Source organism: Panthera onca, chromosome B3 (genome assembly GCF_046562875.1).
Source record: "Panthera onca isolate mPanOnc1 chromosome B3, mPanOnc1 haplotype 2, whole genome shotgun sequence".
In the NCBI taxonomy this organism is placed as follows: domain Eukaryota; kingdom Metazoa; phylum Chordata; class Mammalia; order Carnivora; family Felidae; genus Panthera; species Panthera onca.
The window spans coordinates 92425876-92453800 of record NC_138344.1 but is presented as its reverse complement, the minus strand read 5'-3'; the positions used below and the strand labels follow the sequence as shown (position 1 = coordinate 92453800).

At 37.0% G+C, this 27925-nt stretch overlaps 1 protein-coding gene across 2 annotated transcripts; it reads left to right on the top strand.

The window, feature by feature from the left end:
- The first annotated feature begins 15955 nt into the window (after window positions 1-15955).
- FSCB (fibrous sheath CABYR binding protein) lies at window positions 15956-19708 on the top strand. Of its 2 annotated transcripts, XM_081795922.1 has the most exons (2): window positions 15956-18231; window positions 18283-19708. In XM_081795922.1, exons 1-2 carry the CDS (start codon window positions 16189-16191, stop codon window positions 19528-19530), a joined length of 3291 nt encoding a protein of 1096 aa, XP_081652048.1. In that variant the 5' UTR covers window positions 15956-16188; the 3' UTR covers window positions 19531-19708. The 2 variants fall into 2 exon arrangements, with proteins under 2 accessions (XP_081652048.1, XP_078304419.2); XM_078448293.2 differs by having other exon boundaries at window positions 15956-19708.
- The last annotated feature ends 8217 nt before the right edge of the window (window positions 19709-27925 follow it).

The following is a 27925-nucleotide window of genomic DNA, read 5'->3' as shown; positions in this document are numbered from 1 at the left end:
AGTGGGGGAGGGGCAGAGAGAGAGGGAGACACAGAATCCGAAGCAGGCTCCAGGTTCTGAGCTGTCAGCCCAGAGCCCGACGTGGGGCTCAAACTCCCAAACTGCGAGATCATGACCTGACCCAAAGTCAGACGCTTTAACGACTGAGCCACCCAGACGCCCCTGTCTTTTCTTATTATAGGTGATAATCTACTTTTTGTTTAGTGTGAAAATAAACATCATTTTTTATAATCTTTGTGCTGAAGCTCTTGGAAAGAATTATCTACTTGTAATTCTATCCATTTTCTCATTATCTGCCATATGGCTTTAACTTCAGTAGTCCAGTGAAAATACTTTAGCTAAATTCACCAATAGCATCCAGTTTGACAAATGCAGTGGGCTTTTAGCCTTTGTCTGACTAGATTCTATTAATATCACTTGAAACCAATCCATTTCTCACCATGCCTTCTTAAAATATTCTCATCTCTTGACTTCCATGACAACAGAAATTTCTGGTTTTCCAATATCTCTAGCTGCTTATTTTCAGTCATGTTTTGCCAGCCTCATCCCTCTCTCTGACATTTAAATGTTTGATAACTGAGTGAGTTAGTCTTATCTCTCTTTTCTTGTCCTTCTGGATCCTTTTCTTAAGTGATCATATCCAACCTCATGGCTTTAAGTACCATACATATCCAATGAGTCCCAAATTTATATTTTTGATGTTGACCACTCTTCTGAACTCTGAACCTGATATTCAACTATCTGATATCTTGACCTGGGTGTGTTAGAGGCATCTCAAAGTTAACATGTCCAAAATTGAGCTCTGGATATTGCCATCACTCACTGTTTCCCCATCCATTTATTCCCTTATCTCAACAAATGGTGCATCCATTCACCTAGTTGCAAGAACCAATGCAAAAATCGCTCTTAGTATTTTCTATTCTTTCCCCCTGATAGCCAGTTCATCAATGCCGGTTTTTCCCAACTCCAAAATGCATCTATGTTCTGTTCTTTTCTCTCCATCTATAATTCAGTCAACCTATTACACAGTTTTAGTCATTTTTTTCCCAGTCTTTTTTCCCTTGACCTGGCATTTAAATGCTTGATAATTTAGGGCTTTGTCTTAGACTCTTTTCTTGTCTGCCTTCTGACTAATTTTTATGATTCCATTCTTTCCTGCCATGGTAGGCAAAATTCTCAAATGACCCTAAATTTTCCTGCTGTAAAATCTCTTCTCTTTGAGTATGAGAAGGTTTGAATATCATGGGAGAGATTAGGTTATGTTATATAATAAAAATGATGAGATTATTAGTCATGTTTGTAAAAACTGTATTATGTAAGATTTTGTTGTAGCACATGGAAAAGAAATTGTCTTACTGGCTTTGAAAAGTTAAGTTGCCATGTTGAGGGCCACCTAACTAGAATTTGAAGGCAACCCCTAGGAATTCAGAGTGAATTTGGTGGACAACCAGCAAGAAAATTGGAACGTCAGTCATACAACCACTGGGAACTCAATTCTGTTAACACTCAGTTAGGTTGGAAGAACACTAGTATCAGATGTGATTTCATTCTAGTCTGACACTGATTTAAGTGAGATCCACTGGTCAGATCTAATAACAGTTCCCCTTTTCAGATTTATTGAGATAAAATTGACAATATATTTATAGGGTACAATAAAAATATATTTAGTTTTTTATTTTTATTTTAAAAAGTTTATTTATTTATTTTTGAGAGACAGAGAGAAAGAGAGAGAGAAGCCGAGACAGAGAGAATCTTAAGCAGGCTCTGCAGTTTCAGTGCAGAGCCTGAAGTGGAGCTCAAACTAATGAACTATGAGTCCATGACCTGAGCCTAAATCAAGAGTCGATGCTTAACCAACTGAGTCACCCAGATGCTCCCCAAAAAATGTATTTAAAGCGTATAATGATATGACATATATATCAAAAGTGAAAGTATTCCCCAGATCAGGGTAATGAACATATCCATCGCCTCAGATAGTTGATTTTTAATTATTTTTATTATTAATTCCAGTGTAGTTAACATACAGTGTTTTATTAGTTTCAGGTGTTTAGTGATTCAATAGTTCCATATACTACTCAGTGCTCATCATGGTAAGTGTACTCTTAATCCCCTTCACCTACTTCATCCACCCCCTACCCACCTCTCCTCTGGTAACCAGCTCTTTGTTCTCTATTGTTAAGAGTCTGTTTTTTGGTTTCTCTCTCTCTCTTTGATTCTCTCTCTTTGATTCTCTCTCTCTCTCCTTTGATTGTTTTGTTTCTTAAATTCCACACATGAGTGAAATCATATGCTATTTGTCTTTCTCTGACTGGCTTACTTCACTTAGCATCATACTCTCTAGATACATCCATGTGGTTGCAAATGTCAAAGTTTCATTCTTTTATGAGTATTAACTTTGTATCCTGTGACCTTCCTGAATTCATTTATCAGTTCTAATAGTTTTTTGGTGTAGTCTTTAGAATTTTCTATATCTAGTATCATGTCATCTGCCTTCTTCCTTACCAATTTGGATTCTTTTATTTCTTTTTGTTTTCTGATTGCTGTGGCTAGGACTTCCAGTACTATGTTGATAGAAGTGGTGAGAATGGACATCTTTGTCTTGTTCCTGACCTTAGGGAAAAGCTCTCAGTTATTCCCAATTAAGTATGATGTTAGCTGTCAGTTTTTCACAGACGGCCTTTATTATGGGGAGGTATGTTCCCTCTAAGCCTCCTTTGTTGAGAGTTTTTATAATGAATGGATGTTGTACTTTGTCAAATGCTTTTTCTGTATCTATTGAAATGATCATATAGTTTTTATCCTTTATCTGATTGATGTGATGCATCATGCTGATAGGTTGTGAATATTAAATCATCCTGGCATCCTGAGAATAAATCCCACTTGATCATGGTGAATGATTTTTTAAAATGTATTGTTGGATTTGGTTTGCTAGTATTTTGTTCAGGATTTTTGCATCTATGTTCATCAGAGGTATTGACCTATAGTTCTCTTTTTTCCTGATGTCTTTTTTTGGTTTTGGTATCATGATAATGCTTGTCTCATAGAATGAATTTGTAAGTTATTTTCCTCTTCTATTGCATGGAAAAGCTTGAGAAGAATAGATATTTTTTTTTTTTAAATGTTTGGTTATAATTTGCCTGTGATGCTACCTGGTTCTAGACTTCTTTTCAGTGGGAAGTTTTTGCTATTGTTTTTATTTGTTTGTTTTGTTCTGTTTTTATTACTGATTCAATTTCATTGACAGTAGTTAAGTCTTTTCAAGTTTTCTGTTTCTTGCTGTTTCAGTTTGGTAGTTTATATGTTTCTAGGAATGTATCTATTTCTTCTAGGTTGTCTAATATTTTAGCATGTAATTTTTCATAACATTCTCATAAAATCCTTTGTATTTCTCTGGTGTCATTTGTTATTTCTCCTCTTTCATTTCTGATTTTATTTGGGTCCTTTCTCTCTCTCTTTTTTTTGATAAGTCTTGTTTATCAATTTTGTTGATCTTTTCAAAGAACAAGCTGCTGGTTTCATTAATCTATCCTATTGCTTTTATAGTTTCTATATCATTCATTTTTGCTCTAATCTTTATTGTTTCCTTGTGCTGGTTTGTGGTTTTGCTTTGTCTTCTTTTTCTAGCTCCTTTATGTGTAAAGTTGGGTTTTTTATTTGGGATTTTCCTTGCTTCTTGTGGTAGGGTGGTATTGCTATATATTTCTCTCTTACAACTGCTTTTGCTGCATTTCCATGATTTTAGATCATTGTTTTTTCATTTTCTTCTTCTATCCATGTAATTTTTCATTTCCTCTTAGATTCCTTGGTTGACCCATTCATTGTTTAGTAGCATCTTATTTAACTTCCATGTATTTGTGCTCTTTCCAGATCTTTTCTTGTGATTAACTTCTAGGTTTTTTTTTTTTTTTAATTTTTAAATTTATTTTTGAGAGAGACAGACCATGAGCGAGGGAGGGGAAGAGAGAGAGGGAAACACAGAATCTGAAGCAGGCTCCAGGCTCTGAGTCATCAGCATAGAACCCAACATGGGGCTTGAACTCACGAACTGTGAGATCATGACCTGAGCTGAAGTCGGACGCTTAACCATCTGAGCCACCCAGGCGCCCCAACTTCTAGTTTCATAGTGTTGTGGTGAGAAAAGATACATGGTATGACTTTGATCTTGTTGAATTTATTCAAACTTGTTTTGTGGCCTATTATGTGATCTACTCTAAATGTCCCATGAGCACTTGAAAAGAATGTATTTTCTGTTCCTTTAAGATGGAATGTTCTGAATATATCTGTTAAATCCATGTAGTATGGTGTGTCATTAAGAAGCACTGTTTCTTTGTTGATTTTCTGTTTGGATGATCTGTCTATTGATGTAAGTGGGGTGTTGAAATCCCCTACTATTATTGTAATACTATAAATTAGTCCCTTCCTGTATGCTATTAAATGTTTTATGTATTTGGAGCTTTCATGTTAGGTGCATAAACATTTACAATTGTTATATTTTCTTGTTGGATTGTCCCCTATGTATGGTATTCTTTGTTTTGTCTCTTATTACAGACTTTGTTTTAAGGTCTATTTTGCCTGATGTACTTATTGCTACCTTGGCTTTCTTTGGACATCCATTTGCATGATAAATATTTTTCCATCCCCTTACTTTCAATCTTTATATGTCTTTAGGTCTGAAATTATCTCTTGTATGTAGCATGTAAATGGGTCTTGTTTTTTAATCTATTCTGTCACTCTATATCTTTTGATTGGAGTGTTTAGTCCATTTATATTCAAATTATTGGTAGGTATACATTTATTGTCATTTTGTTACTTTTTTTGTGGTTGTTTTGTAGTTCTCTTGAATCCTTTCTTTGATCTCTTCTCTCATGGTTTGGTGGCTTTCTTTAGTGATGTATTTGGATTCCTTTCTCCTTATTCTTTGCATATCTATTATGGTTTTTGACTTGTGGTTACCGTTGTGTTTGTATATAACATCTTCTGCATATACCAGTCTATATTAAGTTGATGGTCACTTAAGTTTGAACCTTCTTTACTCCTCTCCTTCATGTTTTAGGTAAATGATGTCATACCTTTTATTTTGTGTGTACCTTGACTTATTTTTACAGATATACTTATTTGTTACTGCTTTTGTGCTTTCTACTTTTATTATTTATGGTCTTTCTTTTCTACTCAACAAGTTCTCTTTCACATTTCTTGTCAGGCTGGTTTATTGGTCATGAACTCCTTTAGCTTTTGTTTGTCTGGGAAACTCTTTATCTCTCCTTATATTCTAAATGATAGCCTTGCTAGGTAGAGTAGTCTTGGCTGCAGATTTTTTCCTTTCAGCACTTTAAATCTATCATGCCACTCCCTTCTTGCCTGCAAAATTTCTGTTGAAAAATCCACTTAGAGCCTTATGGGGTTTCCCTTACATGTAACTGTCTTCTATTCTCTTGCTGCTTTAAATTTGTTTTCTTTATCATTACTTATTGCCATTTAAATATTGTGTCTTGGTGTGGACCTCCTCGTGTTGATTTTTTTTTTGTAAATCTTGTGCCTCTCGGATCTGGATATCCCTTACCTTCCCCAGATTAGGGAAATTTTCAGCTATTATTTTTTCAAATAAATTTTCTGCCCTTTTTCTCTCTCTTCTTTTGAGATCTGTAAATGTGAATGTTATTATGCTTGTTAAAGGTCTCACTGATATCCCCCACTTTTTTCTCAAGTCCAATGAGTATCTTCATGATCATTACTTTAAATGATCTATCAGGCATATTACTTTTATCTATTTTTCTTAAGTCTTCTGCTGTGGTTTTGTCCTGTTCTTTCATTTGGAACATATTTCTCTGCCTCCTCATTTTGTCTAACTTTCTGTGTCTGTTTCTCTGTGTTAGGAAACTCTGCTATGTCTCTCTTCTGAAAGTAGTGGCCTTATGAAGAAGAGGTCCTGTAGTGCCCTGCAGTGCTGTGTCCTTTGTTCACCAAAACCTGGCACTTCAGGGGTGTCTCCTCTATGTGTTGCATGCACCCTGCTGTTGTGTCTTGGCTGTGTTTTCCTTCAGTCCAGTCATCTGCAGTGACTTTCTTTGCCTATTGTGGGAAATGTTGGTTTCTGCAGTGTTAGTGGAACAGTCTGTGTCACCTTGGAATTGAGTTAGGTCAGACTAGGAATTTTCCAGAGATGCAATAACACCAAATTGCATGGCATTTTCCCTGTGCTGTCCCTTGAGAAGTTTTCATTGGTGGCCAAGGTCTGCAATCAGACCAACTGTCTGCCCCCAGCCCATGACTGGGGCTGCTGTCTGATTGGTATGTGTGATTATTTTCTCTCACCCCATGGTAGGAGTCACTTTGGAGTGGTGATGGTCCCTTCAGGGCTGCTTGCACACTATCAGACTAGTGATCCTGGTTTGAGTGGGTTCCAGATAATACTGTAGTGAAGGGACTGGGCCAGCTATGGTGAGGCATGCAGTTTTAACAAGGTACATGCCCCTCTTCTTGTGAAATGAGACTCGCTGTCCCCAACACTGATGCTGCTGCTCTTGCCATGGGAAGCAAGGCTCTGCACAGTGTGTGGGTCAGGAGATGCTTGACAGGGTTTGCTTTGGTTTTCTTGGGAGGGGACTTACAGCACTTGGACAGAGGCAAGTGTGATTGGAAAAGCCTGATTGGCCAAAGCCTGGGGTGGGGGGACAGTAGGGAATGTTGTTGTGGAGGTGGTTCCCACAGATGGCAATGTGCTGATGCTGGAGGAGGGGGAGGGAAATCATATATGCTGGCTCCTTTGTTCCTGGAGAAGTCCCTCAGGGAACTTCCCCTCTGGACATGCTCCTCTGGACACACTTTAAGTTTAGTAAGCAACTTTCCCTCCTGTATGCCCCAGGTGTTTTTCAATCTATTGCTTCTATGTTGTATCTCTGCAGGCTGTTTGTTATTCTGTCTCTTTAAGGGCAGGGACTCAGCTTCCTATTCATCTCCAGGCTCTCCCAGAGCCCAGCCAGCTGATTTTTAAAATTCCAGACTGCTAATTTTAAGAAATCAGGAAATGTGGTCCCTCTAGTTTTCAAAGCCAAATGGTATGGAGATTTGTCTTCCCCATGTGGGCTCCCTAGTGTGAGGCTCTGTTTCTCTCCCCATTCTGTGCCCACAGATCCCTCCTCCCATGGTTGGCTCATGGTCCATTTAGCTCTCTACCATGTCTCCACTCTTCCTACCCTCTTCCAGGTGATCTCTTCTCTACCTTTACTTGTGGAGTTTGTTCTGCCAATCTTTGGGTCATTTTCTGGGTTAATTACACTGATGTGAGTGTTATCTAGTTGTATCCCAGGGACAGGGTGAGTTTAGGGTGCTCCTACTCTTCCATTTTGGAAGAGCTCCATGATTTTTAAATTATTTCATGTGAGAATACTTAATATGTATTCTCTTAGCAAATTTCATTTAAACAATATGGTATTATCAGCCATAGTCACCATGCTGTACCTTAGCCTACCTACCTACCTCAGACTTTATTTATCTTATAACTAAAAGTTTGTATCCTTTTACCAACCTCTCTCCATTATCCCAACTACCCAACCCCTGGTAAACACAACTCTACTCTCTCTTGTATGAGTTCAAACTTTTTTTTTTTTAAGATTCCAAATATAAGTGATACCTTGCAGTTTTTATTTTTTCCTGTCTGGTTTATTCCACTTAGCATTTGGTCCTCCAGGTTTATTCATGTTTTCACAATTGGCAGGACTTCCTTTTTTTTTTTTAAACACACACACACACACACACACACACACACACACACACACACATTTTCTTTATCCACACTGATGGAACACAGGTTGTCTCCATATCTTAGCTATTGTGTATAATGGTGAAATGAACATGGAATGTAGATATCTCTTCAAGATAAAGTGATTTTGTTTCCTTTGGATCTATACCCAGAAATGAGATTAATGTATCACATGGTAGTTCTATTTTTAATTTCTTGAGAAAACTCTATACTATTTTCATAATGGCTGTGCTAGTTAACATTCCCAACATTGTATAAGAGTTCCCTTTCTCTATGTCCTTACCAGTATTTGCTAGCTCTTGTCTTTTTGATAATAGACATCCTAACGCATGTGAAATAATATCTCACTGTGGTTTTGATTTGCATTTCCCTGATGATTAGTGATGTCTAGAGGCTTTTCATATACCTATTGACCATTTGTATGTCTTCTTTTGAAAAATGTTTATTCAGGTTCTTTGCTCATTTTTTTCACAGTGTTATTGTGTTTTTTTTTTTTTTCTATTTTTTGGCTATTGAGTTGTATTCGTATTTGTTCTTTTTATAATTTAGATATTAATCCTTTATTATATAAATGGTTTGCAATATTTTCTCCCATTACATAGCTTCCCTTTACATTTTGTTGATAGTTTCTTTTCTTGTGCAGAAGCTTTATTTGATGTAACTCCATTTGTTTATTTTTTCTTTCTTTGCCTTTGCTTTTGGTGTCAAATCCAAAGAAAAAAAATCATTGGCAAACCCATGTCAAAGAATTTACCCTTATTTTTTTAAAGGAGTTTTATGATTATAGGTCCTATGTTCATCTTTAATCCTTTTCAAGTTAATTTTTGTGAGTGTAATGTTTGTAAGATATGAGTCCAATTTAATTCTTTTCATGTGACAAACCACTTTTCCCAACACAATTTATTAAAGAGACTATCCATTGCCTGTTGTGTATTCTTGGTAACTTCATCAAAACCTAATTGATAATTTATCTATGGGCTTACTTCTGGGCTCTCTATTTTGTTTCACTAATCTATGTATCTGTTTTTATGCCAATACCATATTATTTGATTACTATAGCTTTATAGTGTAGTTTGAAATCAGGAAGTGTGATGCCTCCACATTTGTTCATCTTTGTTAAGATTGCTTTGGCTATTCTGGGTCTTTTGTGGTTCCATATGAATTTTAAGATTTTTTTTTCTATTTCTGTGAAAAATACTATTAGAATTTTGAGAGGAATTATATTGAATCTGTAGATGGATTTGGCCATTATGGGCATTTTAACAATATTAATTCCTCCATGAACATGGGCTATCTTTGCATTTATTTGTGTCCTCTCCAATTTTTTCATCAATATCTTATAGTTTTCAGTGTCCAGATCTTTTACCTTTTTGGTTAAATTTATTTAATCATTTAAATGAATGAATTAATTATTATTTAATCGTTAATTTAATTAATTATATTTAATAATGATTTAAGTATTAATTAAATTAATTATAAATTTAAATAATTAAAAGTATTTAATTATTTTTAATATTGTTATAAAAGAGGTTGCCTTAATTTCTTTTTCTGATAGTTTGTTAGTATATAGGAATGCAACTAATATTTGTATGTTGATTTTGCAACTTTATTGAATTTGTTCATTCTAATAGTTTTTTTTTGGTAGAGTCTTTGGGTTTTCTATATGTCATCTGCAAACAGAGTCAGTTTTAACTCTTCCTTTTTGACTCGGATGCCTTTTATTTCTTTTTCTTGCTTAATGACTCTAACCAGTACTAGTAATATGTTAGATAGAAAGGGTGATAGTAGGCATGTTTGTCTTTTTCCTGATCTCAGAAGAACAGCTTTCAGCTTTTTATTGTTAAGTATGATGTTAGCCATGGGCTTATCATAGATGGTTTATAATGTTGAGGTACTTTCCATCTATACTTAATTTGTTGAATGTTTTTATCATGAAAGGATATTTAATTTTGTTAAATACTTTTTCTGTATCTATTGAGATAATTATGTAATTTATCCTTTGTTTTATTAGTGTGGTATGTCACATTCATAGATTTGTGTATGCTGAACTATCCTTTGCATCCCAGAGATTAATCCCACTTGATCATGGTGTATTATCCTTTTAATGCATTATTGAATACAGTTTGCTAACATTTGGTTGAGAATTTCTACATGTGTGTTCATCAGAGATATTGGCCTGTAACTTTTACTTCTTATAGGGTCCTTGTCAGACTTTGGTGTCAGGTGATGCTGGGTTCATAAATTGCATTTGGAATTGTTCTCTTTAATTTTTTTGGAGGATTTTCTCTGTTGGCAGTTTTTGATTACTGATTTAATCTCATTGTTATTGGTTTGTTCAGATTTTCTATTTCTTCATGATTCAATCTTAGTAGGTCCTAATTTTCTAGGAATGTATTCATTTCTTCTAAGTTATCCAATTTGTTGGTGTTAATTGTTCATAATAGTTTTTTTATGATCCAAGATTTTTATTCCTTTGTATAAGTTGTTATGTCTTCTCTTTCATTTCTAATTTTAATTTTGTCTTGTCTTTTTTTTGAGACAAGAAACAGATGTGTCAACTTTATCTTTTTAAAAAAAATTATCTCAGTTTCATTAATTTTTCCTACTGTCTTTCTAGTCTTTATTACATTTACTTCTGCTCTGATCTTTGCTATTCCTTCCTTCTTCTATCTTTAGATTTAGTTTGTTCTTTTTCTAGTTCCTTGAGGTGTAAAGTTATTTATTTGATACTTTTCCTTTTTTAAAATGTAGGCATTTATTACTATAAGCTTCCCTCTTTGAACCACATTTGCTTCATCTCTTAAGTTTTGCTAAAGTGTGTTTCCATTTCATTTGTCTCAAGATATTTTTTATTTTTCTTTTGATTTCCTCTTTGACCTATAAGTTGGTCAGCAGTATGTTGATTAACACGCATATATTTATGAATTTTCTTGTTATCTTCTTGTAATTGATTTCTAGTTTCATATCATTTTGGTTAGCAAAGATGCTTGATATTATTTTAATTTTCTTAAATGTTATAAAAACTAGTTTTGTCAGACAACGTGTGATCTATTCTGGAGAATGTTTTGTCTGTGCTAGAAAAGAATATTTTCCTGCTGTTGGAGGGAATGTTTTATATCTGTCTGTGAAATCCATCTGATCTAAAGTGTAGTTCAAGTTCAAGTTTCTTATTAATTTTCTGTTTGGACTATCCATGAATGAAAGTGGAGTAATCAAATTCCCTACTTTTATTGTATTGCTGTCTATTTGTCCCTTCAGATCTCTTAATATTTTCTTTGTATATTTAGGTATCCTGATGTTGGGTACATAAATATTTATAATTGCTATATCTAAAATAACAATTCTTTTTAGAGTCTGCATGTCAGTGCATCATCAGTCCCTCATCTACTTCTTCAAGCACATTATAATGAATGATTTCCTTTGCTCACTTAGCCTTTCCTCTTGCCACAGTGGAATTTTTTTTTTTTTTTTTTTTTTTTTTTTTAGTTTCTAGAATTTTCTTCCTATTGTTACTCCCTTGGATACTTTCTCAGTTGGATGCTCTTTCCTATAAAACCCTTTTTGTCCTACTACTCCGGGTAAAGTAAATTTTCTCTTCACCACTTAACAGTATTTTCCACAACTTTTAAATTTGTGTATTCAGTTTCTCCTAGTGGATTGTGAGATTCACAAGGACAAGAAACAATGTCTTTTGGTATTCTTGTTTCTTCAACACCTGGCAACTGTCCCTAGAATAGATAGATGCTCAATAAATACTTCTTGAGGAAATAATTATTTCCAAAATTAAGTAGAATTGGAAGTGGAATTGTTGGCAAATGACACACATTTTAGAAACATTTGATATCTACCTTCAAATTATCCAGAATAAAGTTTGTATCAATTCAAACTTCTGCCAGCAATGTATGAAGCTATCTATTTAATACTACTCTCACTTTTGGGGGGCATTATCTTTAAAATGAATCTTTGCTAATGTTACAGTGGTATTTTAATTTTAATTTTAGAAGAGACTTTGATCTCTTTTATATGTTAATTGGTCACTTATTTTACTTCTATCAATTTTCTATTCATGTCCTTTTTTTATGTTTTTTATTGTTACCTTTGTACTGATTTCTAAAATCTTGTAGTATATTAAATACAGCTCTTTGTCTATGAGATACTTTGTACCTATTTTCCCTAGATTTTCATTGTACTTTAATTTTATTTTTAATCCACAGAGATTTTAGAATTTTATGGCTTCTATCCCCATCCTTCCACTGAAATTGCTCTTAACTAAAATTACCAATAATCTTGTAGTTATTATATATCTAATGGGCATTTTTCAGAATTCATCTTATTTGATCTACTCAGAACAAAGCAATATAGGTCATAGTTTAGATATTTAGTTTTATTGATTTGAAGCATCTCTGCCACCTCTAAATCATAGCTTTTGAAGTTATTATAATAAAAAATGAAGTTAAGTGCCACTTGGCAAATTTGTTTTTGGTAACATTAAGTGCAAATCATCAGGTACAAGCTTTTCAGAAAATCCCTCTGCTTTTATGATTATGGAAATGAGTCAAATAGTGTATGAAACCAAATGCCAGACCTGAAGGAGAAATAAAGAAACTAGCCCTAGAGATTGAGAAAGAGTTGGAAGTACAACATTCGAAGCAGAAGTCAGAAATACGGGCTCTGAAAGAATGTTGTGTTAGTTTCCTAGAGCTGCTGTAAGAAAGTGCCACACACTGGATTAAAGCAACAGAAATTTATTCTCTCACAGTTCTAGAGGCTTGAAGTCCCAAATCATTGGCAGAGCCATGCTCCCTCTGAAGCCTGTAGGAGGGAATTCTTCACTACTTTTAACTTCTGGTAGCCCTAGGTATTCTTTGCTTTGTGGCAGCATAACACAAATCTCTGTCTCCATCTCCACATGGACATCTTCCCTCTGTGTCTCCCCCACCCACAAACTTCTGTTTTTACAAGGACAACTTAACCTGATTATATTTGCAAAGACCCTATTTCCAAATGGGGTCACATTTACAGTATTAGAGCTAATGACTTCAACATGCTTTTTTAGGGTATACAATTCAATCCATAACAGATGTGAACCAAGTAAATGGGAGAGAAATGAATCATGTTATATTTCTAGAACAAAGGGTAAAATGCCAAACCGTAAATTGACAAGATAGTTTGAATAATGATTAATTGATTAAGTTGATCAGCATAGAAAAAGGAACATTTGTGGATTTAAGAAATCTAATGAGGGCTGCCTGGGTGGCTCAGTTGGTTAAGTGTCAGACTTTTAATTTCATGGTTCATGAGTTTGAGCCCTGTGTGCCTGCTTGGGATTCCCTCTCTCCTTCTCTTTCTGCCCCTCCCCCACTTGTTCTCTCTCTCAAAATAAATAAACTTAAAAAATATATATATAATGAGAAACTGTTTAATGAAATTCCTCATAATTCCATTTGAATCTGAAGTAAATTTTAGATTTTTTTGGCATGCTAATTTGTTTCTATAAATAAGTTAGTGACAAAGGCAGTTTACTATGATAGGTTGGTATGTAAGATTGATCAAATTCCTTATTATTTTTTAGAGGGGAAAACATAAATATCAAATAGTTGGAAATTGCGTATTTATCTGATATTGAAAATTCAGTTTATGTCTATGGAAAATTTGGTAAAATCTTATTTAAATTGAGGCAGCAAAATTAATCCAATACATGCAATTACATAATCCAATTAAATACAATGTTAGTTTTGACATTTCTTTTTTTTTTTCTTCCAAGTTTTTATTTAAATTCAATTAATTACATATAGGTAGTATTGGTTTCAGGAATAAAATTTACTGATTCATCACTTACACATAATACACAGTGCTCATCAAAACAAGTGTCCTCCTTAATGTCATCACCCATTTAGCCCATCCCCTGCCCACACCCCTCCATCAACCCTCAGTTTGTTCTCTATAGTTGAAAGTCTTATGGTTTGCTTCCCTCTCTGTTTTTATCTTACTTATCCTTCCCTTCCCCTATGTTCATCTGTTTGGTTTCTTAAATTCCACATGCTAGTGAAATCCTATGGTATTTGTCTTTCTCTGACTCATTTTGCTTAGCATAATACACTCTAGTTCCATACACATTGTTGCAAATGGAAAAATTTCATTCCTATGGCTAAGTAATATTCCATTGTATATATATCATATCTTCTTTATCCACTCATCACCCAATGGATATTTGGGCTCTTTCCAGAATTTGGCTATTGTTAATAGTGCTGTTACATACATCGGGGTGTATGTGTTCCTTTGAATTAGTATTTTGTATCCTTTGGATAAATACCTAGTAGTGCATTTTCTGGGTTCTAGGGTAGTTCTATTTTATCTTTTTGAGGAAACTCTATACTGTTTTCCAGAGTGGCTGCACCAGTTTGCATTTCCACCAACAGTGTAAGAGGATTCCCCTTTCTGCACATCCTCACCAACTTCTATTGTTTCCTCAGTTGTTAATTTTAGCCATTCTGACAGGTGTGACGTGGTATCTCATTGTGGTTTTCATTTGTATTTCTTGTTATAGAACAACCCAAAATGGACTTTGAAGATACTCCATAGAGTGTCAGAAACTTGATTACAAAATGACAGATGGAATTGAGAAGATCACCAGACCACAAAGCAGTTGATAACCTAATTTTCAAACTATAGCAGGTCTGATGAGAACCTAGGTCAGTTCTTTTGTAAAATGACTATTGTTTTACTTCACTTTATTAATTCTTAGAAAGATAGAACATAGCACAGCAGCATAGACAAAAAGTAAGACAGAGCAAGTTGAGATGTAGGGCAAGCAACACGGTTTAAATCACAGTTGTCCAATTACACTAAACAAATATTCACTGATCCCTGCCAAGAGACTGAGTTTGGTTTATGGAGCTGATCAAAGAATTTGAAAAGTGTTGATTTGGCTAAGATAGCCTAGCTATAATTATGAATAATGCATATCAAACAAGGATAATTATTCGATGACATTTTTGTATTTCCTAGGGGGATAAAGAAATTTAAAAACATTTAGATAATCAAGTCATAATGATTGTTTAGATATGTTTATTTCTTTGTCCTTTGACTACATTTTTAAAGTTTGCTGGGGCGCCTGGGTGGCTTGGTCGGTTAAGCATCCGACTTCGGCTTACGTCATGATCTCACGGTCCATGAGATAGAGCCCCGCGTCAGGCTCTGTGCTGATAGCTCAGAGCCTGGAGCCTGTTTCAGATTTTGTGTCTCCCTTTCTCTCTGCCCCTCCCCTATTCATGCTCTGTCTCTCTCTGTCTCAAAAATAAATAAACGTTAAAGTTTGTTTTCTCCTCTTTAACTTTTGGTAGACTAAAGTAATGTGCTTTTGCACATCTTTTGATAAATCTTAATCTTGCTAATAAAATTTTTGCATGATGTGTTAATTAAGGTTTTATTTACATTCTAAATCTATTATAATACCATTTACAATTTGCTTACCTGGGTTTCCTCTTTTTCAAGGCTTCATTTTAAGGTTTTCCTCTTCACTAGGGAATTTATTCCTACGTGGTTATTCAGTAGCTTATATATTTAAAAAATGCATTTTATTTCACTTGGCATATCTTTAGAGTTAACATTCTTTAGTTGGCAAGCTTTGGGTGGAGCTATTTTCTGAAGTAGTTGAAAATAAAAATATCTCAAGTTGTCTGAGAATGCAAATATGCTACATAAATAGATAGATAGATAGATAGATAGATGCTGGATAGATAGTAGGCTCTTGTAGTTACTGAGTGCTAAAGACATAGGAAAGGACTTTACATGAATATGGACTTCAGAATTCAAGTTTCTCATACAATATTCATTTTCTTTAAGTCATATAAGCATATACACACGTATAAGTTGCTTTCTCCAACAATTGAAAATAGGCTGCAGCATTCTGAGTTCTGTATTATAACTGTCTTTGATAGTAGGATGAAAAGAATAGAATTGAAAGTTCAAAAGCATCACCTTCAACTATTAAGAAGCAGCATTACTGGAGTTTGCTTGACGTTCCTCTGATAGACAAATGCTTTTTTCAACTTGATGCTTCAAGTAGTAGCTCTCTCACTTGCAGCCATTATCTATGAGTGTCTATACCAAGTTAAAAAGTGCTTGGAATACCACCAATGGAAGCTTGTAGAGAGAATTGGCTGTGATGTCATAGACCCTTAAGGGAAACTTCTAGAAGTGAGATTCAGTCATGTGAGAGACTAAACAAGAAAGATGCTTACTGAGTAAGGTGGGATCCAACAAGGGTGTAGTACAGAATGCAACAATTTATGAGTTACTTTTTTCTAAGGTAGCTAAACATAACAACATTTAATGAAGAAAGGCAAACTTACCTATCTGGTATATTTGTGATTCCTGATGATTAATTACTTGAAGATTAATACATTTGAAATTCACCAGTCTTAGAAATGGAAGAAAGTGATGAACCTGATCAGCCTATCTCAGCAGGGAGGCAAGAAATTCGAAAGAGAAGACGACCCAGTCAACTAATGGTAGATAAATCCCAGCAGACCGAAGTGACAGAGAAAAAGAAAAATTTGCCTATATCACAATCATCTGGCCCTAAAGCTACCCTTAGTATTGGTAACATTCCTGGAAGTAAAGTCAACTGTGAGTCTTTCAGATTATCTTCTCAACTTCAGCAAACTTGGACAAAGAGAAAGCATGTACAGGATATGACTGATAAATCTCTGCAAACAGACACTATTGTAGAAGAGAAAAAAGAAGAAATCAAACCAGTTGGTGAAACAGTGGTACCTGAAGAAATGCCAGCTGCTCTTGGAGAAGCAGTCCCTGAATTTCCAGAAAGTGTTCAGGAAGTAGAAATTCTGACAAGCAGACACTCAATTCAATTCAAAATAGACAGATCTCAGCAGACCAGTTGTACTGGAGACTGGACAATGATGAACATTCCTCAAAAAGAAACAGTGGACAGAGAACAGCAGACATACTTTAGTGAATCAGAAATAGTGGTAATTGGTAGGCCAGATAGCTCTTTTTCAAAGTCAAATGAAGTTGTGCAGAAACGTAAATCCTCAGGGAAGATTTTCATTAGTGAACATCCTGAATTGCAACCCTCAACAAGTAGAGATGAAGCAATTAGGCAGGTAGGTATTAGCAGATCTTCATTTAGTCAGCAAAGCAAAAAAGGTAGTTTGGTACCTTTAGAAGATGAGCAGTACGTTCTGGGTGAGGTCCAGCCTCCCATTGCAGAGGAGGTCTCTGCTGAAGTGCAACCTACACCAGCTGTGGACATTATTGCAGGAAAGTCCACTACTGAACTTCAGCCTCCACAAATTGAGGAGGCTCCAGCAGAAAAGGGCCCTGCCAAAGTACAGCCAACCCTGGGTGAAGAGGCTCTTTCAGAAGGGCCTCCTGCTGAGGTTCAGTCTCCAAAAGTTGAAGAAGCTCCTGTACAGCCTTTCCCAGATGAGGAGACTCCTGAAGAAGAGGCCCCTGCTAAAGTGGAGTCTATCTCTGCTGAAGAGGCTTTTTCAGAAGAGCCTCTATCAGCTGTGGAGACCCCTACAGAAGAGGCCTCAGCTGAAGTTCAGTCTCCACCAGCTGAGGAGGCCCCTGCAGAAGAGGCCCCAGCTGAAGTTCAGTCTCTACCAGCTGAAGAGGCCCCTGCAGAGGTGGCCCCAGCTGAAGTTCATTCTCCACTAGCTGAGGAGGTCCCTGCAGAAGAGGCCCCAGCTGAAGTTCAGTCTCCACCAGCTGAAGAGGCCCCTGCAGAGGAGGCCCCAGCTGAAGTTCATTCTCCACTAGCTGAGGAGGTCCCTGCAGAAGAGGCCCCAGCTGAAGTTCAGTCTCCACCAGCTGAAGAGGTCCCTGCAGAAGAGGCCCCAGATGAAGTTCAGTCTCTACCAGCTGAAGAGGCCCCTGCAGAGGAGGCCCCACCTAAAGTTCAGTCTCCACCAGCTGAAGAGGCCCCTGCAGAGGAGGCCCCAGCTGAAGTTCATTCTCCACTAGCTGAGGAGGTCCCTGCAGAAGAGACCCCACCTAAAGTTCAGTCTCCACCAGCTGAAGAGGCCCCTGCAGAGGAGGCCCCAGCTGAAGTTCAGTCTCTACCAGCTGAAGAGGCCCCTGCAGAGGAGGCCCCAGCTGAAGTTCAGTCTCTACCAGCTGAGGAGGGCCCTGAAGAGGAGGCCCCAGCTGAAGATCAGTCTCCACCAGCTGAACAGGCCCCTGCAGAAGAGGCCCCAGCTGAAGTTCATTCTCCACTAGCTGAGGAGGTCCCTGCAGAAGAGGCCCCAGCTGAAGTTCAGTCTCCACCAGCTGAAGAGGCCCCTGCAGAGGAGGCCCCAGATGAAGATCAGTCTCCACCAGCTGAGGAGGCCCCTGCAGAGGAGGCCCCAGCTGTAGTTCATTCTCCGCTAGCTGAGGAGGTCCCTGCAGAAGAGGCCCCAGCTGAAGTTCAGTCTCCACCAGCTGAAGAGGCCCCTGCAGAGGTGGCCCCAGCTGAAGTTCAGTCTCTACCAGCTGAGGAGGGCCCTGAAGAGGAGGCCCCAGCTGCAGTTCATTCTCCGCTAGCTGAGGAGGCCCCTGCAGAGGAGGCCCCAGCTGAAGATCAGTCTCTACCAGCTGAGGAGACCCCTACAGAGGAGGCCTCAGCTGAAGTTCAGTCTCTACCAGCTGAGGAGGGCCCTGAAGAGGAGGCCCCAGCTGAACTTCAGTCTCCACCAGCTGAGGCCCAAGTTGAAGTTTCTTCTCCACCAGCTGAGGAGGCCCCTGTAGAAGAGGCCCGAGCTGAGGTTCAGTTTCCACCAGCTGAGGAGACCCCTGCAGGGGAGGCTCCAGCTGAAGTTCAGTCTCCACCAGCTGAAGAGGCCCCTGCAGAGGAGGCCCCAGCTGAAGTTAATTCTCCACTAGCTGAGGAGGTCCCTGCAGAAGAGGCTCCAGCTGAAGTTCAGTCTCCACCAGCTGAAGAGGCCCCTGCAGAGGAGGCCCCAGCTGAAGTTCAGTCTCCACCAGCTGAAGAGGCCCCTGCAGAGGAGGCCCCAGCTGAAGTTCATTCTCCACCAGCTGAGGAGGTCCCTGCAGAAGAGGCTCCAGCTGAAGTTCAGTCTCCACCAGCTGAAGAGGCCCCTGCAGAGGAGGCCCCATATGAAGTTCTGGCTCCACCAACTGAGGCCCCAGCTGAAGTTCAGTCTCCACCAGCTGAGGAGGCCCCTGCAGAGGAGGCCCCATATGAAGTTCTGGCTCCACCAACTGAGGCCCCAGCTGAAGTTCAATCTCCACCAGCTGAGGAGGCCCCTGCAGAGGAGGCCCCATATGAAGTTCTGGCTCCACCAACTGAGGCCCCAGCTGAAGTTCAGTCTCTACCAGCTGAGGAGGCCCCTGAAGAAAATACCTCATATGAAATTTGGTCTCCATCAGCTGAGGAGGCCTCTGCTGAACTTCGGTCTCCATCAACTGAAGACACTACTTTAGAAATGGTCTCTGTTGACAAACAGTTTCCAGAAGCCAAGGAGGACTTTATTACACCAATCTCTATAGAAAATGACCTTATTCCACCATCTGAACAAACTGCTGCATATGAGGCTCTGGTAGACCATGTGTCTACTGAATATCAAAATCTCCAGACTGATGTCCCAGGGATAAAATTAGAATCAAAGGTTTTGGAAGATCAGCAAAAACTCGAAGAGCCTTTGGAACTGGATCCTGTCCCTGAAGATTTGTCTAACATCAAGAAAGAACAGGTTCCTACCTTTGAAATAGAGGGTGTCATCCATGTACAACTAGAATAGAGGCCTCTTCCTCAGCTCTAATTAGCTCTTAACTAAGCTAGGAATCAGAAGCTACAGGCTTCTGGACATGCACACTTAAGAAAAGTATAGGTATCTGGAAGTAAATACCTAAAAGGGAATCCCAAGATGTGGACTGCTGGCTGGAAAATGAACAATAAAAACTAGTGGTTTAAAATTACTATGTTATTTTCACTCAAACATAGCATATATGAAATACCCATTTAGAAATGAAGTTGATGATTGAAATAATTACTTAAAATATCATTTCTATAATAAACCTTATTGAAAAGGGTAAAGTATACAGCTATATTTTATTTTCACTATATGTAGCTTGTAGTGGAAAAGGCATTTTCTTTGCTGTAGTTCTCTCATCTACTTTAAATTCCTTGAGTTTGTCACACAGCTAAAGGTATGTGTTTTTTTCTCTTCATTATAATACCCCATATCTCTAATTCTCTTTCTATTTGATTCCTTCTGAGACAAGTGTTCCTTTCCTGTTTTCATCCCTATCTTGCATATTTTACAGTCCCATATCTGGATCGGGGAACTTAAATCCTTTATAAAAGCCTTAATTTTAATGAAGATAACCTGGATAAAGTATTTTAAAAGGCATGTAAACATAAAGAAAAATATACTTAGCCTCAAGGGTATATTTCTACTTTTAATTTCATTTCAACTTAGAATGTGGTGAGTCCTTTAGAAGCTTGGCTTGTTTTTTGTACTTTGAACTTGTTGTGAAGAGTATTGAATTACTAGTTGTAGTACAGTACTCTCCCCTTATCCACATTAAAATTTTTTTAAATGTTTATTTATTTCTAAGAGAGAGAGATACAGAGTGTGAGCAGGGGAGGTGCAGAGAGAGAGGAGACACAGAGAGCCTAACAGTCTCTAGGCTCCAAGCTGTCAGCATGAGCCTGAAGTAGGGCTTGAACCCATGAGATGTGGGATCATGACCTGAGCTGAAGTCAGGTGCTTAACTGACTGAGCCATCCAGGCACCCCTTCAGTTTTGCTTTCCATAGTTTCACTTACCCATGGCCAACTGTGGTCCAGAAGAATATCTTCTTTCTGATGTACCCTCCCTTGAAGGTCAATAGTAGCCTAATGCTGTGTCACAATGCCTTCACCTGACCTGTCAGGTTGACTACATCTCATCATGTAGGCATTTTATCACCTCACAACATCACAAGGAGAAGAGTTGAATACAGTACAACAAGATATTTGGGAGGGAGAGATCACACGCACATAAATTTTATTATAGGATATTGTTATAATTATTCAATTTTATTATTTGTTTTTGTTGTTAATCTCTTACTGTGACTTATTTATAAGTTAAGCTTTATCATAGGTATGTATGCATAGGAAAATGCAGTATACATAGCACTTGGTACTACCCATGATTTCAGGCATTCGCTGGAGCTCTTTGAAGGTATCCTCTGTGGATAAGGGAGGAATACTGTTTAATCTATTCACATTTTTAAAGAGCAATTATAGGTTATTATAAGATATCTGTTAATAAAGGACATCACGGTTTTTATGGTTATGACAACTTTTGGGAAAATATTTTCTTTAGCTATAATTCAGTTGCTACATGCTGAAATAATGAGATGATTCTCTCAAAAAGTTTAATTTGGTTAGTATATTTTTCTGTTTAGCAAAAACTCTAGATTGATGATTCCAGACTTTGATAAAATTTGATGCCCTATAATTGTTGGATATTTCTCACATTCTTCATTACGTCTGTACAGTGTGTAACAAGAGCATGTGATCTTTTTAAGTGTTTTTTTAAAATAATTTTATAAGTTTTTGTAAGTGAAATCTTTTTAAATATGTGCTAGATATGAGGTTGAGAAACATTCTAGAATACTTGAATGAGGGTTGCTTATTTTGTTATTTCCAAGTCCTTTTTATTTTGTTTTCTGAGATGCTTAAAATCCAGTGAAACTCTTTTCTAAATTTGAAGGTTTTTAAGGTTTTTATTTAAATTTATTAGTTAACATATAATGTAATATCAGTTTCAGGTGTACAATATAGTGATTCAACACATCCATATATGACCAGGCGCTCATCATGACAAGTGCACTCCTTAATCCCCATCACCTGTTTAATCCATCCCTTCACTCCCCTTCCTGCTGGTAACCATCAGTTTGTTCTCTATAGTTAAGAGTCAGTTTCTTGGTTTGTCTCTCTGTCTCTTTTTTCCCCTTTGCTCATTTGTTTTGTTTCTTAAATTCCATATATGAGTGAAATCATATGATATTTGTCTTTTTCTGGTGGACTTATTTCACTTAGTATAATACTGTCTGGCTCCATCCATGTCATTGCAAGTGGCAAGATTTCATTCTTTTTTATGACTGAATAATATTCCATAGTGTGTGTATTTGTGTGTGTGTGTGTGTGTGTGTGTGTGTATACATCTTCTTTATCCATTCATCAATTTATGGACACTTGGGCTGTTTCCATAATTTGGTTATTGTAAATAATGCTATAACAATCAAGTTAGTATTTTTATATTCTTTGGATAAATAGTAGTGCAGTTGCTGGATCACGGGATAGTTCTATTTTTAACTTTTTGAGGAGCCTCCATACTGTGTTCCACAGTGGCTGCACCAGTTTGCATTCCTACCAACAGTGCAAGAGGGTTCCCCTTCCTGCACATCCTCTCCAATACTTGTTTTTTTTTTAACGTTTATTTATTTTTGAGACAGAGAGAGACAGAGCATGAACAGGGGAGGGTCAGAGAGAGAGGGAGACACAGAATCTGAAACAGGCTCCAGGCTCTGAGCTGTCAGTGCAGAGCCCGACGGGGGGCTCGAACTCACAGACCCTGAGATCATGACCTGAGCTGAAGTAGGATGCTTAACCGACTGAGCCACCCAGGCGCCCCTCCAATACTTGTTTTTTTGTGTTGTTGATTTTAGGCATTCTGACAGTTGTGAGGTGATATCTTGTAGTTTTGATTTACAGTTCCTTGATAAGTGATGTTGAGCATCTTTTCATGTGTCTGTTGGCCATCTGTAATGTCTTATTTGGAGAAATATCTGTTCATGTTTTCTGCCCATTAAAAAAAATTTTTTTTAATGTTTATTTATTTTTGAGAGAGAGAGAGAGAGAGAGAGAGAGAGAGAGAGTACAGCGGGGGAGGGTCAGAGAAAGAGGGACACACAGAATCCAAAACAGGCTCCAGGCTCTGAGCTGTCAGCCCAGAGTCCAACACGGGTCTCAAACTCATGAACTGCGAGATCATGACTTGAGCTGAAGTCGGACACTTAACCGACTGAGCCACCCAGGTGCCCCTCTGCCCATTTTTAAAAATTGGATTATTCATTCCTTTGGGTGCTGAGTTTTGTAAGTTTTTTATATATTGTTGGATACTAACCCTTTATTGAATATGTCATTTGCAAATATCTTCTCCTTTTTTTAGGGTTGCCTTTTGGTTTTGTTGATTGTTTCCTTCACTGTGCAGAAGTTTTTTATTTTATTCAGTTCCATTAATTTATTTTTGCTTTTGTTTCCCTTGCCTCAGGAGACATATCTAGAAAAATGTTGCTATGGCCAATGTCAGAGAAATTACTGCCTGTGCTTTCTTCAAGGATTTTTACGGTTTCCTGTCTCAGGTCTTTAATCCATTTTGAATTTATTTTTGTGTATGGTGAAAGAAAGTTGTCCAGTTTCATTCTTTTGCATTTTGCTGTCCAGTTTTCCCAACGCTATTTGCTGAAGAGACAGTCTTTTTCCCATTGGATATTTTTTTCCTGTGTTGTCAAAGATGAATTGGCCATATAATTGTGGGCTTTTTTCTGGGTTTTCTATTCTGTTCTATTGATCTGTGTCTTTTTTTTTATGCTAAATACCATACTGTTTTGATTACTGCAGTTTTGTAATATAACTTGATGTTCGGAATTGTGATGCCTCCAGCTCTGCTTTTCTTTTTCAAGATTGCTTTGGCCATTTGGGATCTTTTGTGGTTCTATACAAATTTTAGGATTGTTTGTTCTAGCTCTGTGAAAAATGCTATTGTTATTTTGATAGAGATTGCATTAAATGTGTAAATTGCTTTGGGTAGTAATTTAATTTCTCTTTCTGCTGTTTCATTATTGGTATGTGGAAATGCAATAGATTTATATATGTTGATTTTGTATCCTGGGACTTTACTGAATTCATTTATTAGTTCTAGCTTTTGCCAATTTTTTTTTATTGTAGTTAACTTCTAGTTTCATAGTGTTGTGGTCAGAAAAAGTGCATGGTATGACTTCAAACAAAACAACAACAACAAAAAAACCCAGTAGAACAGAAATCTGTAGGGTTTTCTATTTAAAATACATCACTGTAAATAGAGACAATTTTACTTCTTCCATTCTAATTTGGATGACTTTCATATCTTTTTCATACCTAATTACTCTGGCTAGGACTTCCAGTGCTATGTTGAATAAAAGTGGCAAGAATGGGAATCCTGTCTTGCTCCTGATCTTAGAGGGAAAGCTTTCAGCTTTTTACCTTTGAGTATGATGTAAGCTGTGGGCTTGTCACGTGTGGCCTTTATTATGGTAAGTTAAGTTCCTTCCATATCCAATTGGCTTATAGTTTTTATCATGAAAGAATGTTCATTTTGTCAAATGCTTTTTCTGCATCTATTGAGATGATTATATGACTAACACCCATTTTTTGTTTGTTATGGTCCTCTGTGACTAATGAGTGCAAATCTTGTTGGCTTTCAGAAGTAGATAATTTAGGGACCCAATCCTTTGGTAGCAGTCTTAAAAGGTGGGGAACTAGATATGTGGTACAAACTCTTTACTCCTGAAGAACTTGGGGTTGGGGAGTTCCTGCCTGATTGTATTGTGCTGTGCTTGGTATGCGTTATAACAATTTTTTAAAAATCTTTTTTATGTCCATAGTATCTTTATTGATATTCTGTTTGTAATTAAGGTATAATTATTGGTACCTTATATCAATAAATATTGGTAACTGTTTTCTCTCTCAGTCTCTTTCTTTATCTCTCCTTTTTCAAATCAGTCTGGTTTGAGGTTCATTCAGTTTTACTGATCTTTCAAATAATCAACCCTCAGTTTCATTTATGTCCCTATTTATTTCAAAAGAAAATTCATTGACTTCTCTCATCTTTATTATTTCTATCTTTCTGCTTACTTCTACTTCTTTATGTACTTTTTCTAGTTTGTTTTTTAACAGATGGAATCTGATGCCGTTGATTTACTTTTTATTTCTTTTCAAATGTGGTCTTTTAGTGTTGCACATTTGTCTCAGCAATGTTTTAGCTGCATTCCATAAATTCCAATAACCTGTGCTTTCATTGTCATTCAGTTCAAATGTTTTATAATTTTGTTTTTGATTTATTATTTGATATATGAGTTACTCGCCAATGTGTTATTTGATTTCTAAATATTTGGGAATTTTCCAGATTTATTTTTGCTATTGGTTTTTAATTTAATTATGTTTTTGTCATAAAATATACTTAGTTTGATTTGACCTTTTCAATTTATTGAGGTTTGTTTCATAGTCTAGCATATGACCTATTTTGGTAAGTGCTCTGTGTTCTAAAATATTCTATTGTTTTTGGTTGGAGGGTTCTATAAATGTCAGTTTTAGAATCAACAATTGGTTGATAGTGTTGTTTACTTCTATATTATTACTGATTTTCTATCCACTTGTTCTCTAGATTATTAAGAGAGGTATGCTGAAATCCCTGACTATACTTGCGGATTTGTTGATTTCTCCCTGAAGTTCTATCAGTTTTTGCTTCATGTATCTTGAAGCTTTGGTATTAACTGCATAATTGTCTTCTTGATAAAGACTCCTTTTATCCCTGGTAATATCCTCTCATCAGTAACTTTGTCACTTGTCAAGTTTAGATCCTTAATATTCTTTGCTTGGTTTACTGTGGCTATTATGTGCTTTCCCTATTTTAGTCTTTCTTCTTCTAAATAATCTTTCCTTTATTGCCAGAGGTGTTTATTTTATAATATACATCTGTTCATGCAGTCATTTGCTTACAGAAAACATATTATATTCCTTAAATTCCTTAAAATGATAGCCATGACCCTTTACATCTACTATAACCTACTTTATATCACCCTTATTAAGTATGGGGTAGTGGTATAAAATGAAGGTTAAAATCATGACTGCCAGTTAGCAAATCCCAACTCCCTAACTTATGAGCTGATTAGCTATTTTGGGTTAGTTAACTTCTCTGTGCCTCATTTACTCATCTGAAAAATAAGAATGATAAGCATAACACCTAACCAATAGAATTGTTGTAAGAAAATAGTTTATCCATATTAAGTTCTTTGAATGGTACCTAGTACACAATCAGCAAAAATGCTTGTTCCTTCTCTCATCATCATTACTTGTATTACTTGAATACTTCCTTTCTTGTGACATTTCTTTTTCTATTTAAGTTCTTACCATACCTGGCAATGATTGTTATGCTACAACTGCCTCTTATTTGTCCATTGTGTTTTAGTCATTTGTTCCCTAGAGAGTTCGGGTCATATTTAAAGTTTTTATTTTAGCTGGCAGTTACTTTGCTTTGGTTTAGCATACAGGTCCTGGACTGCTTTTATGGGCTATGGTTCCAATGAAAATTTAATTTTCAAAGACTTTGTGGTGCTATTTTGGTCTGCTCTTTTCTTTGGAATTTCTACTGATTTGTAATGAAGCCACCTGAGGGAGGAAAGAGGAGCTTTCCCTGGATGGGCTGCCAGGTGCCTTTAGGGTGGAGGAAGGGAGTTTCATTCTCACCAAGAATAAGAAGCTTCCCTGATAGGCAGAATCGTCCTTGCTGGTGCCCCTGTCACCCTGTGTCTCTTTCTGGAGGATGGAGCATCTCAGGCCCATGATTGTATTCCTTCCTGCCTACTCAATGATACAATTTAGTAAATCTCTCCCTTTCCTCCTGCATCATCAGTGTTTCATCAAGTTTCATCAAAGTTTCTACTCATTCTCATTAGCTTTCAAACATGCTTTTTATTTTTACCTATCTTAAATAAGCAAATAAACAGACCTCCTCTTCATACTTTCTCTTTAAGCTACTGCTCCATTTCTTGGCTTTCATTGACAGCAAGTTCTATACTCAATTAGTCTCTGTCCCATTCTCTCAAATCTGTTCTTTTTTTTATTTTTATTTTTTTAATTTTTATTTGAGAGAGAGTGAGGCAGCATGCAAACAGGGGAGGGAGCAGAGGGAGAGAGAGAAAGAATTCCCAAGGAGGCTCCCCACAGATGTGAGGCTCAATATGGGGCTTGATGTGGGGCTCCATACAGGCTGGACACAGCGCTCAATCCCAGGACCCTGGAGTCATGACCTGAGCCAAAATTAAGAGTCAGATGCTAAACGACTGAGCCACCCCGGTGTCGCCTCTCAAATCTGTTCTAAACAGGCTTTCACTCCTATAGCTCCACTGAAACTGCTCTGGCAAAGGGAAGTAGTCACTGACAAATCCAGTAGGTAACACTCATCCTCATTTGGTCCAGTAACACAATTTAACACCGTTGATCATTTGCATTAGATATTCTTCCTTCCTTGAATTATCATCGTTCTTTGCTTCTGGGATGCTTTCCTCCTATTTTATTGACTAATTACTCTTTGCTGATTTCTCCCCATCTCCCAGCCTCCTAATGCTGAAGAAACCCAGAGTTCTGTTTCTGTCTCTTCTTTTCTCTTTCTTTCCTCTCCTACATTCACTTCCTTAGTGAGCTCATTTAATCTTGTGGCTCAAATCCCATCTATATCATCTGATGGTTTATATCTCCCCAGTCAGATTTCTCAGATGGCTTACTCAAAATATACACTTGTATGACTGATAGATATCTTTCCACTGTAAAGGTACACCAATTTTGTAATAGCCAGAATGTTTTTCATCTCCATCAGTATAGTTTTATTTGCACCTGAGACAAAACCAATTTTGAGAACATGACTAGCTAGCTATGAAAGACAGGAACACTTATGTTGTCACATTGCATCCTGAGAAGTGCAGTTCTAGAAGAAAAGACAGGAAACAGGGATAAGATGGAGAAGTGGGAAAAATCCTTTGCTTTGAGCATATTTTGGTATTATAAATCAAAATATGCTCCATTATCTTAGAGTGTCATGTAGCTACATGGGAGAAGGAGGTTGGGTAGAAATTTTTATCTCCTTCAGCAGAACTCCAAGAATGAGTCTTGAAAAGAGAATTTGAAGTTACTCTTCAGGTCATAAGAGATACTTCTAAGACCATCAACCAGATACAATTCCCAGATCATCCCAAGAGTTATTATGAAGCCAACTACACATAACCGAACTGGCAAACAAAATACATCTCTGAGAATGTGAAGGTGTTGGAGTCTCCTTTTATAATAGCATAAAAGTGAAATTAAAAAAATTAATATAAACTCTTGGC